General features: G+C 53.8%; 2 protein-coding genes across 3 annotated transcripts; one reads left to right on the top strand and one right to left on the bottom strand.

The window, feature by feature from the left end:
- The first annotated feature begins 306 nt into the window (after positions 1-306).
- PPIE (peptidylprolyl isomerase E) lies at positions 307-3,529 on the top strand. 2 transcript variants are annotated; one of them, XM_027661429.1, is made up of 10 exons: positions 307-369; positions 453-551; positions 692-735; positions 1,323-1,349; positions 1,523-1,604; positions 1,725-1,825; positions 1,954-2,077; positions 2,163-2,348; positions 2,930-3,072; positions 3,173-3,529. In XM_027661429.1, exons 1-10 carry the CDS (start codon positions 339-341, stop codon positions 3,239-3,241), a joined length of 906 nt encoding a protein of 301 aa, XP_027517230.1. In that variant the 5' UTR covers positions 307-338; the 3' UTR covers positions 3,242-3,529. The 2 variants fall into 2 exon arrangements, with proteins under 2 accessions (XP_027517230.1, XP_027517229.1); XM_027661428.1 differs by having other exon boundaries at positions 1,523-1,825.
- A 1,536-nt stretch (positions 3,530-5,065) lies between these two features.
- Positions 5,066-17,094, bottom strand: LOC113955570 (bone morphogenetic protein 8B-like; the record flags this gene model as incomplete). The annotated part of the gene is made up of 7 exons (XM_027661223.1): positions 5,066-5,898; positions 7,570-7,680; positions 8,018-8,097; positions 8,748-8,942; positions 9,593-9,741; positions 10,672-10,864; positions 16,785-17,094. Coding segments are annotated over 7 exons (1,188 nt in total), but the record flags the coding sequence as incomplete, so codon positions are not given.
- Between the last annotated feature and the right edge of the window lie 7 nt (positions 17,095-17,101).

Here is a 17,101-nt window from a genome sequence, read left to right as displayed (position 1 = left end):
TCCCCAAGACCCTCAGTGTCCCCCCGGGTCTGTCCTTTTGGGTGGCACTGACCAGGGACTGCAGGATGGCGTGGTTGGTGGCGTTCATACAGGAGTCCAGGGGGAAGGCACACTCCCCCTCGCAGTAACAGGAAAAAGGCAGCTCGGGAAAAGCCTGGAAGCTGGTGGGTGGCACGTGCCAGGAGGGAGGCAGCTTCCCCGTGGAGCTCTCACAGGGACAATCCCCCCGTGGAATCCGCCGCCCGCACCGCCCATCCCGCGCTCCCGAGGGCGGGGCGATGGCGCCATTCCGGGGCGGGTCGTCCCGTCCCGACCCGTTCCGGGGGCACCGGGGCGCGATGGCGGCCACCAAGCGGGTGCTGTACGTGGGTGAGTGGCGGGGCCGGGGGTGCCCCGAGCGGGGGCCGGCGGTGCCCGGCGCTGCCCGGTGACCGCTGCCCGGTGCCCCGCAGGCGGGCTGGCCGAGGAGGTGGACGAGAAGGTGCTGCACGCCGCCTTCATCCCCTTCGGAGACATCACCGACATCCAGATCCCGCTGGACTACGAGACGGGTGCGTGCTGGCGGGGCTGGGCACGGCGGGGCAGCCGCGGCGTGCGGTTTTCCCGGGGATGGGATGGGATGGGACCCCCGTCGCTCCGTGGGACCCGTGTGTCTGTGCTGCCCGTGACCCCCTCGCTTCTCTTCCTCCAGAAAAGCACCGGGGATTCGCCTTCGTGGAGTTTGAGCTGGCGGAGGTGAGAAAGGACAAATGCTGGGGCTGCTCGGGGCTTTTCCTCCCCTGGGGTTTTGGGATGGATCCTCTTCCCTTTGGAGACAGTCCATGGAAGTGGGTGGGGCTTATACCTACCACAGCATTGAATCACTCTCCGGCAGTGGGAGATGTTCTGCTCTTCCAAGTTCCTGCTTTTCCAAGTTCCCACTTTTCCTTTTTTCTTTTGGGCTGAAGCACAGCTACTGCTGGCCTGAACCCCTCCCTGCCATCGTCCCTGGGTGGGTTTCTTGGCTTCATGGGCAGCATAGACTGTCATATATTTGTCTTCTTATGGTCTGTCCTGGGTCTCATGCACTGATCTCTCCTCCTCTCCCAAGTGCTGGTGTCAGCAGTAAAGCATCTTAAATAAAATGGATTTACTGGGTGATGAGACCCAGATCCTGGTTTGGATACAGCTCTTGGAAGATCCATCAGCCCTAGGGCAGATGAGGTTTAGGAAAATCTGGCAGCCTTTTCTGTAATGAAGTGCTGGGGCATGTCTATGCTTAGCCTTGCTTTTAAAGGGAGAGAAGAAAGGATAATAACTATTTTATTTTGATTTCTTGGCAGGATGCAGCGGCAGCAATTGACAACATGGTATGGACCCTGTTCCCACTCACCCTCAGAGACCTGTGGCTTTGCTGCCCTCTGTGCTGTGGGCTGCAGAGAGAACACAGGCTCTGTCCTCCTCTGACTGCTGCGGGGATTTTGGGGGGCATGGTGATTTTATACCTTTGGGTGGGCTTTGTTGTGCTTTTTTCCCTCTGCAGAATGAGTCTGAGCTCTTTGGCAGGACCATCCGTGTGAACTTGGCCAAACCCATGCGAATTAAAGAAGGATCATCCAGGCCTGGTGAGTTGGTGCCTGGGAGGGGGAGAACATCTCCGTGGATGTTCAGAGCTTTGTTCATAAACTCAGGTGTGGCCTTTTGGATCAATTCCTGTGCTCTGACTTTTCCTTTTGCTGTCACAGTCTGGTCAGATGACGAGTGGCTGAAGAAGTTTTCAGGGAAGACTTTGGAGGAGAACAAAGAGGAGGGAGGAACAGAGGCCCCCAAACCAGAGGCACAGGAGGTAGGAAAAACAATCCCAGCCATCTGTATCCCCACTATTCCAAAGGCTGAGAGCGAGAGACTGGCCATCTCTGGAGGCACAGCAGAGGAATGTCATCAAAACCTGCTTTTATTTGTTTTCCTGCCCAGGACGAGCCTCCTGCCAAGAAATCCCGGGTCAACCCTCAGGTTTACATGGACATCAAGATTGGGAACAAGCCCGCGGGGCGGCTGCGGATCCTCCTGCGCTCGGATGTGGTGCCCATGACTGCAGGTGGGGAGGAGGTTCTGCCTCCCTGCCGTGGTGGCTTCCAGCTGTGTCACAGCTCTCACCTCTCTCCCCTTTTTCCCCCCTGCAGAGAATTTCCGCTGCCTCTGCACCCACGAGAAGGGATTTGGCTTCAAAGGGAGCAGCTTCCACCGCGTCATCCCCCAGTTCATGTGCCAGGCCGGCGACTTCACCAACCACAATGGCACTGGAGGCAAATCCATCTACGGGAAGAAGTTTGATGATGAGAACTTCATTCTCAAACACACAGGGCCAGGTAAAGCCCATCTCCAGGCAGGAACTGGAAAGAAAATTTTTTAATATCATCTGGGGGCCATATTTGGGCTGTTTTGGCTTGTACCACGTTGGTAGTACTGGCCCTGAATTATGATCTATGTTGGCCAGAGGCGTCTGCCACCGTGTGATCTGCCCTGGTCAGGCCCTCGTGTGTCACCAAGCAGAAATGCCTCGTTCCCTCTCCAAGCACACAGTTAATTTCCAGTGTTACATAATGAAAAAATAATTTCAAAGCTGCTTTCCTGTTCCGTTTGAAAGGAGGAATGTCACAGCGTGACTATGAAAAGCGGGAACAGGCAAGCAGGTTTATCTCTCTACAAACATCTTTGCTGTTACTGCAGCTAAAAATAGCTAAGCAGCTTCTACCCCTTTCCATCTTTCATGTTTGCAGGTGTTTGTCAACATAATTGGTTTCCAGTAGTTTCTGTGGATTTTGATATTCAGAAGCTCTCCTAGATCCATTTTGCAGGAAATGGGAGAGGGTCTGGGTCAAAGTAGCAGCTCATGTGCTGGAATCCATCACTCCCTTCTCAGCCATAACACTGCACTCTTTGTTCCCAGGGATGGTGTCGATGGCAAACTCTGGCCCAAACACCAATGGCTCCCAGTTCTTCATCACCTGTGATAAAACAGACTGGCTGGACGGGAAGCACGTGGTGTTTGGGGAGGTGACGGAAGGCATGGACGTGGTGCGGGAGATCGAGGTAGGTGCTGGTCAGCAGGGTGATCCGGGCACAGCTGACCCTCTTCCTGCCCTTAATTAAGAGCTTGGTGCCCTTAATTGCTGCTGTTTTTTTCTCCAAGGCTCAGGGCACCAAAGATGGGAAGACGAAGCAGAAGGTGATCATCTCGGACTGCGGGGAGTGCCCGTGAGCTCGGCTCTTGGAGGGGCTGGATGGGGCGAGCCTGGCCAGGAGGGACAGGGAACCAGCTGGAATGGGACAGCCCAGCAACTCCCCAGCAGCGCCCAGTCCTGGCTTCTGTTGAAATTCCCCTGCAAAGCTTGGAGGGAAGGTACCTGAGGGCAGTGCTGAGGGGTCTGACCTTCCCAGGATAAATCACTTCCCAGCCCACGCTGCCCGAGCAGGGCAGGGCTGGTCCTGCTGCCGTGTTCCAGAAAGACTTTATGTTTGGGAAAAATAAAAGCTAGTTTTAAAAATACTGAGGACCTGGCTTTCAGACTGTCTCTGTGTGAGACTGGTCTTTGTTTTTCAGCAAAAATGCCTTTTTTTTTTTTTTTTTTCCCTTCTACCCTTGTCTTTATTAATCCTGTGCCCAAATCCTGGCTCCAGGGAAAGCTACCTGTGCCAGGGAAAGAGCTGAGCCGAATCTCTCATGATTATTCCACAGCAGGATCTTGTGGAGGTGTTTTTGGCATATCCCTGGCTTTGTAGTGTCCTTTTCCATCAGCAGAGGGAGGCAGGTCCCTGGCTGGCAGCCTTCCTGCTGGAAAGGCAGCCTGGTCCAGCTCCATCCCCATCCCAGAGGGAGGGTGTTTACTGGGATGTGTAAGAGGGAAAACATGGTCAGGAAACACCAGGAAATGAAAGAGCCCTTTGGGTGATGAAGAAAAAAGAAAAAAAAAAAAAAAAGTTATGAGGCTGTAGTAAGGGGTTTAATTTCCAAACTCCAGTTTGAAGAGCAGGATAATCACGTGGATTTATAATTCCTGTGGTGGGTAGCTCTGGCTGTGCACCAAAAAGGTGAACACAGTGGTGGGAAGCGATGGATTTGGGGTTTCCTATGAAATTGTGGCACTGGGGAGGAAGGGGTGTGTGGGTTTGAGCATGTGCAGGTATTGGCAGGAGGGATGAGGCAGCTGGGACAGAGAGGAGGGTCAACTGTGTGGGGATGGGTTGTGGGGATCTTTTGAGGAGCTTGTGTCATTGGGGTTTTTGGTTTTGCCAGGTCGGGGGTGTTGCTTTTCCATAAGAAACACTGGGTTGCTTTTATTCACTTGCTGGCTTTCCACAGTGTCTGGGGGTCCTGCATTGCCCTAAAAATGGAGCAAGGTGAGACACAGGCACTCAGACGTGATTCCAGACAAACAGACTAACCAGTCCAGCTTTTGCCTTCCTTGCTCTCTGATGTTTAAATCTCAAATTTTTGAAGACAGCCCTTGCAGAGCCTGAACCAGGGAGAGAGCCCAGAGTGATGGAAGCCCTGGGTGTTTTCTCTCTGCAGAAGTCACCAGGTCAGACAGAGCCATGATCACATCCCGAGCTGGATTTCATGTGGAATTAGATACCCAAAGAAGCAACACCTTTGCTTGGGAAGCTGGGCATTGACTAGGAGCAGATCTTTCTTGTTTTGGTGGGTTTACTGGGATTTTTTTCCAGGTTCATTATTTGTTTAGTGACACAAGGTTCCCCCAGGTATCTGAGCTGAGGACCAGGACAGGCCTTTTCCTTTTAAAATCAGAGCAAATAAATAATTTAATTGTACAAATAGCCCAGGGAAGCCGCCCGGGGCAGTCACAGCCCTTTTAGGAGCCCACGGGAAGCATCCATTGGTGAGCACAGCCTGACCTAAAACTCACATCAGGGCTCATTTTCAAGCAAATAGGTACAATTTTAGCCGATTCTGAGTATTTTTTTCATTGCGAAATGTCCTCCAAACAGAGCACTGTTGTGCTGTGACATTAAAAAAGAAAGAGCAAGAGAAACTCCATGTTTACTTTCCAAACTAGGCGTTTATTTTATAACAGTGCTGTAGCTCAATATGGATATTTTATTTTTTTTCCAAGTGGCTGAGTTTGGTGAACTTTAGGTAAACAGGAGCGGGTTAGTCAGCCAGCTACTTAATTGGCTGATGATATTTTCATTAAGGGAATTAAAAGCACTGGGTAGAGGTGGGTTAGTTAGAAATACACAGCTAGAAACAGCTCAATCCCAGAGCAACTCAGATGCTGCCTCCCTTGTCCTAATTACCCTTAAGCCCAAACTGCTTCCACCAGAGACTGCAGCAGCATGAGGGGAAAACACATCAGCCACAGACAAACCAGACACAGAACCAGCCACAAATCCTCTCTTTCCTATATATATATATATATGTATGCTTGTATATATCTATGTGTCTCATTAAGCAGGGTAAGAGAATAGAAGTTTTATATTATTTACATCCACTTCTAGGAAGGGGTGGGAGGGATTTATTTTTATTATTTATTATTATTATTATTATTATTAATGGACTTTGGCTCTGATGCAGCCCATGAAACTCCTCTTCCACACACGCAGCAGAAACCCAGTGTCACATTGCTCTGGTGGGGGTGGGATGGGACGTTCAGGGATGGAGATGGGATGTTCAGGGATGGGATGTTTGAGGATGGGGCATTCAGAGGTGGGGATGGGATGTTCAGGGACGGGGATGGGACCTGTCCATCAGTGGCAGCCACATGATTTCACCACCATGTTGCGATGCTTCTTGAGGATGACGTTGTTGTTGCTGTCGTAGTAGAGGACAGAGGTGGCACTGAGCTTGGTGGGGGCACAGCACGCCTTGGGCACGGCCTCAGGCTTCATCAGGTGGACCTGGGGGAGGGATGCAGCAAACGTGGCTCCAGGCAAAAGGAAAAGCATCAAACCAACTCATGGCTGCAAAAATCCTGGGTGAATGGGGAGATTATTCCCAGCTTTTTGCAAAAATATTTATCCTGAACTCCGGGCAGTCGCTGCTGCAGTTTATATTGGAGCAGGGCTCAAGGCACTGCATGGGCCAGGCAGCCCCTTCATTAATTTGGGACTTCAGGGCCCTTTTTTCTCACAAAAATAGACAAATGACTCAAAAAAGAACATAAATCAGGGCAGCGTGGGTCAGGCTCCGGTGTGGGCGGGGGGCGCTGCAATAAGAGATCCTCCACCCCAAATTTAACGCCTTCCACTAAAATCTTAAATACACAACACCTCTCTGAACACGACTCCCCTTCAGCTCGTTCAGCCCCTGCTCAGGACAGGCGTTATCCCAGGATTTTGCTGAACGGCATCAGCTGGAGGCTCCCGGGCTGCCGGACGCGTGGAGCCCTCGCTGGCTTCACCCGACATGTGCGATTAATTTATGGCAGGGGCAGCCGAGCTCTCCCAGCTCGGAAGTCCGGTGTTTTTGCTGTCAAACCCTGCTATTTGCAGCACAGGCTGGGGCTGGCACAGCTCCACGGCCGCCTTTGCCCTGGCGCTTCCCAGAAGGGCCGGATCCGGGCGCCAGGTGATTCACATCCTGCCCAAAACGGCTCCGTTTTGGGAAGAGCGTTGGGTTTAGGGGCGATGGGTGGGTGTAGAGGGGAAGGGGGCCCCTCCCCATCGCTGCCAGGATCCTTCCCAGCCCCGGATGGGCCCTGGAAGCTTCGTTAATGTCAAAATTAAACCCTACCAGGCGACACCTTCAAAGGCTCAGCTGAGGGCTCGGCGCTCCCTGTAATTAACCGCGAGCACCGGAGCCAGTGTGGCTCTGCCATTGGGAAACCAAACACTCACAGGGCAGGAAATTCCAGAAATTAAAGCGCTGGCTGGGATGCGGGGTGGGTTTGGGAAAAGAGGGACACTAAAGCTTCTCCTGCTTGGAATATGCTGAGCCCAGCGTTTGGGTGCTGAGCCGCAGCGGTGCTTTCCAGGGCTGCGGATAAACCCTCGGGCATGGCTGACACGGAGCCTTTCCAGGGAGGAATGGGGGCCTTGGTGAGCCCTGGGCTTGTTCCTGCTCCTGAGCCCACTGCCAGGGGAGGGGGCAATTAATCTGTCAGAAATCAACTGTTTTGTCCCAGCTGCTGTTAAACTGGAGCACGATCGTGTCAGTCAGAAAACCAGGAGACGGAGGAGCTCTGGAGTTACAAAATCCCCCTGTTACACCCCTCTGGCTCAGGCTGATGGGCAGAGCTGGTGAGCTGTGTGCCCTCACACTTGTTTCTCCATGAATGCCTTGAAATGCCATATCAGAACCTCTCGTGATCCTGTGGTGGGGACCAGCCTGCGAGCACCCATCCAGATGTGCGAGTACCCATCCAGATGTGTGAGCACACGTCCAGAGGTGCATGCACCTACTAATACTTTATGTGGACCAGCAGCTGAACTGCACCATCTGACCCGAACACCCTCAAACCCAGCCATGCTCATCCCAAAACCCTGTTCTCCATCAGGACCCACCGGGCTCCTACTGCTCCCCAAGACCCTCAGTGTCCCCCCGGGTCTGTCCTTTTGGGTGGCACTGACCAGGGACTGCAGGATGGCGTGGTTGGTGGCGTTCATGCAGGAGTCCAGGGGGAAGGCACACTCCCCCTCACAGTAATAGGCTGAGTATCCCTGTGGAGCGATCACCCAGTCCTGCAAAAAAAAGGGATTACGTTGAGGGCTTCACCTTCCTGTGCCCCTTCCTCCATTCCCCACCTGCACAAACAACTAAACCACCTCCTCCCCGGGTGGCCCTGCCAGCAGCAAGGGTTTATTTTGATTTTTTGGACTGAGCCATGAGTTGCTCAGGGTCAGCAAAGGGGTTTGGGGTTGTGGCAGTTCATGTTTGCCTTCCCAGCTCCCGGGATGGCTTCATGGGCAGGAGAATCTGGGCTGGGAAGGAGCCCAGGACAGAGGAATGGGATGATGGGGGGGGTTTTTTTGTTTGTTTGGGGTTTTTTTGCATTTACTTCTCCCAGTAGACAAGTACCAGCCAGCCGAGGTCCTGAAAGCTGACGTAGAGCTCGTGGCGCCGGCAGACCTGCCGACTGTCCGCGGCGTGGACGTCATCTGTGGGAGAAGGGGACAGGGAACATCAGCCCTGGCATCCCCCACCCCACCCCCCTCTGCAACCATCCCCTCTCCAGGGAGGGATACAGCCCAAATGACAGGGGTTAGTCCAGGAGAACCAAAGGAGAGAAGCCTCTGCTGTTGCACGAAGGGAAAAGGAGCTTCAGACTGGCCTATAATTTGATATTCCAGCACTGGGGTGAAGGAATTTGGCCTTGGAAGGGTTATATCATAGCTTTGCTCACAGAGAAGATGTGGGTTTTCCAAATTCAGTGGGTTCAGGAGAGCTGAAGCATCCCACTCCCCTCCTGCCTGAGCAGCTTTCCGGGGCTGTGACACCCTTCTGAGGTGATGACACCTTCCCAGGGTGGCTTCAAAGCCAAGGGCACTAAGGCAAAAATTCCAATATTCAGGTATCCTGACAAGCTCACCAAAGACCATTTCCTCGGGGACAACCAACCCAAACCCTCTGCATCTCCCTAACTGCAAACAACCCAATCCTGAAAACCCAGAGCTCTTTGCTCTGCTTCCCTTGGGCCCAAAAGCTGGGATTTCCAACAGCTGAAGGTGCTGACAGCAGATCCCTCGTGGCAGCAGCAGAGCCTGGTGTTTTCCACAGGGATCGCTCCTCCCCCCAGCAAAGCTCTTACCAAAAATTCCCGGGAGCTTGTTTGGATGTGGGAGGTCGTTGGTCTTCTTGGGCTGCCGCCTCCTTGGGGGTTTGGCCGCTCGTGTGACACGGGCAGGGTTGGGACTCGCCCGGAAAAATGTCACCATGAAGGGCTGCTTGGAGCGGGGCCCCCGGCGTCCCAACAGCCCCGCCGAGCCCGGATCGACGCTGTGCCCTGCAGGGACAGGACCAGGCGTGGGTTTGCTCCCAGAACAAACTCATTTGGTTAAAGCAAGGAGTCAAAATGGAAGAAATTTGCAGTGGAGAGCTGCGGTTTCGGCACCCCAAGGGGTTTGAAGCCTGGAGGTAGGACAGCCATGCATCCACCACCACATCACGGCCACACGGAGCGATTCAAGGATTAAAAACAAGGGATCAGTTTGCCCCTTCACCCCTGGGGAGGAAAGTTTGGAGGGGAAGGGAAAGGAGGGAGCATTCCCAGCTGTGATTTCTGGCCCCATGGGAGTGGAGATGCTCCAAGTGTGCCTGCAAAAGGCAGTGTTGGACCAGAGCTGATCCCACGGGGAAAAGAGGGTTAATGCTCTGGCACAGCAGGATCCCTCCAGGTAGGGAGTTCATTAAGTGTTAATGGGGTTAATTACAGTCCACCCCATTAGCATGAAGCCTTTGGAAGGGTTTTCCATCCAGGTTTGCCTGCAAACCCAGACTTCTGGCACCTGTGGGTTTTCTGTCACAGCAGGGAATTTAAAATTGCAGTGGGATGAACCCCAACATCACATCCCATGGCACGAAGGGGGGAGATAGAAAGACTCCAGTTCTTGGGAATTTGGCCCCGAATGCTGCAGGTAGGTTCATCAAACTCACCATCATCTGTCTCCACATAGAGCCTCAGCCCCAGGTTGTATTTCTGATCCAGTAACCAGTGGTTGCTGGCGGCTGTGACGTCAAACACCAGCCAACCCTCTGTCCCAGCACGCAGGTCCTGGACATCCAGCAGGAACAGGTCAGATTCCCTGCAGAAACAAGGGGGAAAAGAGCAGGTGAGTAACAGCATCCAAAGGGCACCGGCACCAGCAATAATTCTTGGAAATTACTGCTTGGTGCCTGTGTCCAGACAGGCCCTGGCACAGCAGGGTCAGGTCAGTAGCTCTTGATGCCGCCGGCTGTGCCGGACACAATGGTGGCATCCTGGAAAATGCACCCTCCCTGCCCTGGCCAAAATGTCAGGGTGTGACATTTCACCATTGGAAAGCTTGGGAACAGCTGATTGTGGCAGTGTCACTTCCCTTGGAGTTTTTATGATAGTGGGAAGGGAAAGTGCTGGAGTTGGTTCTTGTGCAGGTTCCCATTCCTGTCTCCATCCCCACCATCTTCACCCCTGTTCCCACCCCTTCATGCCCATCCCCAGTCCCATCCCGACCTCATCCTCAGCCCCATTCTCATTCCCACAATTTTCATTCCCATTCCCATCTTTTTTATTCCCATATCCATTCCCATCCCCTTTATTCCCATATCCATTTCCATCCCCATCTTCTCCATTCCCATCCTCATCCCCATTCCCATCATTTTCACTCCTATTCCCTTCTTCTTCATTCCCATACCCATTCCTATCCTCATCATCTTCATTCCCACCTCCATCATCTTCATTCCCATTCCCATCCCCACCTTCTTTATTCCCATCCCCACCTTCTTCATTGGAACGGGTTGCCCAAGGAGGGGTTGGATTCTCCATCCCTGGAGGTTTTTAAGATGACTGGATGTGGCATCAGTGCCACGGTCTGGGAACCACGGCAGGGTTGGATCAAGGGTTGGACTTGATGATCTGGGAGGTCTTTTCCAACCTGGCTGATTCTATGATTCTGTGACTCCCATCCCATTCCCATCCCTGTTCCCCATCTCCATCGTTCCCATTCCCATCCCCACTCCCATCCACAGCCCCTCACCTGTTGGAGTGCCCTGCAGCCACCTCGTAGATGCTGATGTGGAGGCTGTTGTTGCCGTGCCGGGACGTCCCCCGGTCCTTGTAGATGCGGAACTCGGCGGCCGTGACGGACTCGCCCGCGGGCACCTGGGTCAGGTCGAACCTGAACTCCTTCCAGTACGGCTTCGGAGAGAACATGTCCCGGTCCTGCTCCACTGCAGAGCAAAGGGCTCGGGGAGGGCTCTGCCACACCCCAGCAGGCTGATCCAAGCCTTCACCCCCCTCCCACCAAGTCCCCCCCAACTTCTCTGTCCCCACTTTGGGGACAAACCTGCTTGCTCTGAGCCTTCACCCCCCACCCCAAGCTCTTGGCTGCAAATTCATCTCTCTCTCCTCTCCCAAGAGTTTTAATCTTGATGCATCCTGCCCCCCCTACTTTTGCAGCCCCCAACTTTATTTTGCTGTAGACCCGCCAGCCCTCCCAGCCTTCTTCCTTTATTAGTAATTAAAATTAAAACTAAAAGCACAAGCGTTGGTTGTGGGAGGAGCACAGAGAAGCTGCCACTCGTGCCATGGTTTAGGGGCTGCAGCCTTTTGTGCTGAAAAACACACACAAAAAAAATTTGAGGTTTTGGGGTCAGCAGGACCATCTGGAGCAGGAATTGGGGTTTTCCAAACTTTTGTTGCAGCAGATGTTCAGGGGACAGCCCAGGGCTCTCCAGGGCCATTGCTGGGTACCACAGGTCCTCTCTTGCCCTCAAGCTGGGGCTGCTGAAATGGGAGGATTTTCAGCCTATGCAGGATTGTAAGGTTCACTGCTCTGTAAAACTAAAATCTCCCTTTTTACTAGAAACACCTTATTTTTGCATCAATCCATTGCATGCTGGGAAAGAAAAAAATATGCTGATTTGATTTTTTAAGTCAATAAAGAATAACCCGACGTCTTTCTTTGCAGTAATGCAGCCCCACACAGTTTCTCTAATATGTAATTATTTGCTTCAAATTGTCCTTTAAAAATATTCCAATCTGCCTTGTCTCAATATAATTAAAGTATGTGATTAAATATGATTCAATATGACTAAAGCTTCTCCTGCTTCAGGCACAAAAGCAACGTAACCCATCCGACCCGGTGCGTACTTTCAAAAGCAAACCAACCAAATAAATAATTAAATAAAGATGCATGTTTTAAATCCATTTTTTTAACCAATTCCAGGGGAGAAATATTCCGAGTTTAACGCCCCATAAAGTCGTTGCTCCCATTTATGTGGGGGGAGCAGCACAACGCATCTCTCCAAACCCAACGCTGAGATTTTACTTGTGTACCCACAGGTCTTTTTTTTTTTTTTCCTTCTTCTTCTCCTTTTTTTCCTTTTTTTTTCCCCCAAGGATTTTCCCTCTTCCTCTCCTTTTTTTTCAAATCCCACATTCCCTCCAGCTACTGGCCTCACCACAAGCTATGTTATAAAAAAAGCCCAGGGCCAGGCGGGCAGGGCGGATGCGGAGAACGCTTCCTGCTCCGGCGGGGTGGCTGCCAGCTGTGGCAGGAGGATGCTGTGGGGAGCTGCATCCAGCCTGTGCACTCCTTTGAGGGGGGACACACCAGCCCCCCAAACCCACTGCAGCCCCTCGGGCTCTTCCCTCTTTTCCATTCCTTCCACCAACCCATCGCTGATGGTTTTATGCTCCTGGATCGTTCAGCGGTGCTGCCGAAGCCGCCGGTGCCTCACGGATGTTACAAAATCCCTAAATCCTCCCCAAAACACAACCAAGGGAATCGCCTCACTTTTTTTTTGGCACTGATAAACCCTCGGTGGGATGTCCCATGGGATGCCCAGGTACAGGGTGGTGTCCCCCTGGGTATTTTCAGTCACCTGGGTACTTGGGTCACCCCTCTGCTCTGAAGATCCTCACTGGGATCTTCACACATGAGCACCTTCAGCAAAGCAATGCTGTGGATGGGCCCTCACCCAGGAATGGGCAAAGGGATTTTTCTGTGGAGCCAAGAAGGTCACAGAGACCCCACAACACAGAAAAGCCCCCAGGGTGATTTTTGGCCCCGGAGAAGAGTGAAAACCTTTGTTAAAGCAGCAGTTTGTTATGAAAACTTCCCATCAGTGTGCTGTGGGAGGTGATGGAGGGGTCCAGGGATGAAGGCAGAGGAGGGGAGCTGGTGGGAGGGAAGCCCAGGAACACCTGATCAGTAAGAGAAATACTACAGGGGATGCAAATAGATAAGCTCCTTGATGAACCAAATAAGGTGGATTTAGTAGCAATATATCTAGTGTTTGTGATGAGAGACTGGGAGGAACCCCTGAATTCTCTGCCCCTTCATGGAGAGGAAGAGGGAAAATCCTTGGAGGGGCAGGACCAAGGGAGAAACATCCCTTCCAGTGCAGACATCAGGATAGGATCAGATGCAAACAGCAGGTTGGAGGGGGTTTAATATCACCATGTTTCCTGCTACACTATAAACTCCTGTGAAATTACAACCCCCAAAGCACCCAGTGGGTGCCCAAGTAGAACAGTGGGTGCTAAAATGCTGCTGGGGGTGTGCTGGAGATGCCCCCCCCCGGCTCGCTGGGAGCCTGTTGGGAACCTGCTATTGATTCGAGGCGGGTTGGCTCAGCCACACCACCAACCCTCAATTATCTGTGGGCGGATTATCCGGATTGCGGATGAGACACACTAAAAAAGCCCAGCCCAAGTGCTTTGCTCTCCTTGCCCCCTCCTTTGGCGTTTACTGTCTCATCCCAAAGAGCTGCCGTGTCTTTCCCTAAAGCTGAAGGTCATCACAAAGTCGAATGTTTGCTCCCATCACCCCCCAAAAACCACTGTAAAAATTACTTATAAACGGACCTGGGGCCGTTCCTCTGGCAGGGGATACCCAGCTCAATCTAGACTGAGCCTCACCGTGTCTCCCAGCTCCTGATCCCTTCCCAGATCCCACCCTTCCTCCTGCTCCCCAGGTTATTCTTAGCTGCACGTTTTCATTGTAAACTTTCCCTGTTTCTATAAACTGCGCATCAGTTGTAATTACTGGTCCTGGCTGCTCCCGATGGTCCCCATGATCATTTCAGATGCTAAATTAAAAGGAAATGCCAGGATATTCAACCACATCAAGTGCTCAGGATCCCAAAATAGGTTTAAAAGAGATGCAGGGAAGATGCTGTCCTTTGCTTACGAGCAGGAAAAAAATAAGCTCTGAAGGTTTTCCGAAGTGGGGAGAGATTTTGGATTTATCCCAAGTGCTATGAAATGAATCCAGGCTCCCAGTTTGTCTCAAGAGTGCTTCCTCCATCCTCCTGGGATGAACACTGAGAGCTGTGGGACATGGGGCTCAGAACTGGACACTCCCAGTCCGGCTTCTTGTGGCTGGGAGACACCTTTGGCCACTGCTGCATCCCCCCTGCTCCCTGAGCCCTACACGCAGCCAGCTGGGAGCACTGTGTCACGGGTGGGTCCCAGGGATTTTATTTGCAAGGCTTTCCCCATTAAAACACACATGGAGGGTGTGTACAGAGCACTGACACCTTGGCGTGGGCTGCCAGAAAACACTGCCCTGCGTCCCTCGGATGGATGCCCAGAGGAGGAGGCTCAAATGGCTGCAAAATGAAGGTGGGAGTGGGGAAAATCCTGACCCAGCTGCTGACAGCAGCTGGATTTCAGTGGTAATGGTGTGGGGGCGAGGGTAAGTGGCCAGCAGCGGGTGATGATCTTCCAGTGTGGAGAGTGGAGCAGCACCTCAACTCCTAAAATTCAATTGAAGTGGCTGCTGTGAGCTCCCACCCCACACTAATGGCTCCTTGCAGTGCCCGGGGTGCTGCAGCTGTTTTTGCCAAGGTGTCCTGCCTTCCTCCCCAGTGCTCCCTGGATTTGCCAGGAAGATGTCCCCAGAACTTCATCCAAAACAGCCATGGGGGAGTCCAGCCACAGAAAACCACAGAATGTTTTGGGTTGGGAGGAACCTTAAAGATCATCTTGTTCCACCCCATGCCATGGGCAAGGACACCTTTCCCTAAGCCAGGAGCCATGGATGCTGGGAGGGAAAGGGAAGACGTGTGCGTGTTGTGGTGCCACAGGGGGCTCGGGCACACTGAGAGCCTGTTACCAATCACTCTGCTCCATGATTATACCCTACCCATATCCATGACTCAGAGCTGAGGAGAAATCCCAAAGCCCATCCTTATCCCAGTCTTAAAAATACAACCACCCACCTGACTCCTTCGGGAAGTGCTCAGAAATAGCACAGGTCAGGCTTTATCCTCACACCAAGAGGAGCAAACGGGATGGGACGGGCGGATCCACCATCAACAAAAGTACCCAGTCCAGCAGCCACCCACCACCCAGAGGCCCCCGATGCCCCATCCCCCTGCCCAGCAGGCAGGGCACTCTGCCCACCCAGCCCAGGGTGTGTTTGTGCGCCGGGGAGGTTTGTCATTTCCCCTTCCCAGGAAAAAGGTGTGCCGTTGGGAGCCGCACTCCGGCCCCGCTCACACAGCCCTACGTGGGGTGGCTGGGAGCAAAGAGGTCCAAGTGCCCAATGGAGCACCGACTTACTCCATTTGCATGTCCCATCAGGATAATTGTGCAGCGAATTACGCATGCAAATGAGAGCTAGCCTTCTCCCACAAAAACTTATTTAATTAACATGAAGGGGCTGACGAAGCCGCAGAAATCAAAGCCATTCAAATTGAAGGCTGGAACTGTGTTCCCCAACTCTCCTGGCTGCTCCAAGAGCCCCCCCCCCCCATATCAGGAACCCTCTGCCAGCACCAACACCTCCTGGGCATCTCCCCAGCCTTCTGAACATCCCACCCTGGTTGCCATCAAACCTAACCATTTTAAAGCCTATTTTGTCCCAAGTGCTGAGGGGAGCTGGAATTTGGTGCTCCAGTGTCTGCCTACCTCAGTCTCAGCTTCCCCAGGATTCTGAGCTCCCACAGTTCCCCCCAGAGCTCTAGATGGGAGCTGGGTGCTCAGTGCCTGCAACTGTGGGGACCCCAAACACTGCCTGACAAGCAGGGTCTGTCCCATGGAGCCTCCTTATACAGAGGATGTAGGAACGGATGGAAGGGATTTGGGAGATAAAAGAGCTCTACAGCCCTTTCTCATCCAAATGTCCTCCCTGCCCTGGGTCTCCAGGAAGGGATTCTCCCCATCAGAGTAGTGATTGTATGGAAATCTGAGCTGGCCTGGGCAGGGATATCCCAAACAGAGAGCAGAGGCAGGGAAGAGCTCTACAGCCAGCTGCCTATTCTGCTCATCTTGAAGGGTTCAGGCCAACCCAGTGCCTGCTCTCAGAGGGGACCCACCGTGTCCTGAGTGCTCATGGCCCTGCTGATGCTGGAAACAGCTCTGCTGCTGCTCATTCAACCACCTGGAAACTGGATGGATGCTGGAGCCCAGTAACCAGCTAGATGGGATTCCAGCAATAATCAGCAACCTTGAGGATTTATTTTGAACCGTGATTGTGTCCCATCTTGGGGAACTCGGTCCATCCTGCTGCTGGCATGAGAGCTTCTGTCCTGCCTCGTTCCCCAACCAGTTCATGTGGCCAGTGAAATGGGGAGTGCAGGGTGGACAAGCCCCCTCAGCCCACCCTCGCTGCAGGACCTTCCCCTTCTCCATCTCCCTGTTCTTAAGCAGAGCCGAGTTATGCCTTCCAGGGCTCACAGCCACCGTGTCCCTCCCAGCCGCTCTCCACCGTTATTGAGCCTAACTTCGGGAAAAAAAGAGGCTTTTCTCAACAAGGGCGCCCTGAGAAACCACTCCGGGACCGAGGGATGCTCAGAGCTGCCGGTATCACAGTTACGGGTCGGGGGTTTGGGTCGGCGTCAGCTAAACCCCGTGCTCCCTGTGCCCCCTCGGTACCTCCCCAGCTCTGCGCTGTCCCGCTCCTGCCCGTGCGCCCTGCTCTGCTCCGGTCCCCCGCGCCCAAGCCGCCTGGATCCTGCCCGCACGTCCTGGTACCCCCCGTCCTCCCGGTGCTGCCAAAGCTGCCTAGATGCTGTCCACAAGCCCCGGTCCTCCCGGTGACCCCGTACTGGCCCTGCTCCCGCACGTCCTGGTGTCCCCGGTGCATCCCGGTGCCCCCGCACGTCCCGGTGCATCCCGGTGCCCCGGCGCGGCGCTCACCCATGTTGACGAGGCTGACCACGGTGTCCGCGTGGCTGACGACGCTGCCGGGCGGGGGGCTCTGGGTGCTGAGCCCGGTGAGCACCGGCCGCGACACGGCCGCTTCCTCCCCGTCCTCCTCCTCCTCCTCGCCGGCCACGGCGTGGTACAGGTCGAGCATGAAGAGCGGCGCGGCGGCGGCGGGGGCGCGGGCGGGGGCGCGGGGCCGGGGCCGGCCGGGCAGCCCCAGCACGGCCAGGATCTCCCGCTGCACGTCCCGCCGCTCGCCGCCGCTCAGCCGCCGCTGCGGGACCCCGGCGGCGTGGAGCCGGCGGCGG

Source organism: Corapipo altera, unplaced genomic scaffold (genome assembly GCF_003945725.1).
Source record: "Corapipo altera isolate COAL_440 unplaced genomic scaffold, ASM394572v1 201, whole genome shotgun sequence".
Lineage (NCBI taxonomy): Eukaryota > Metazoa > Chordata > Aves > Passeriformes > Pipridae > Corapipo > Corapipo altera.
This window is presented reverse-complemented; position numbering and strand designations above follow the sequence as displayed.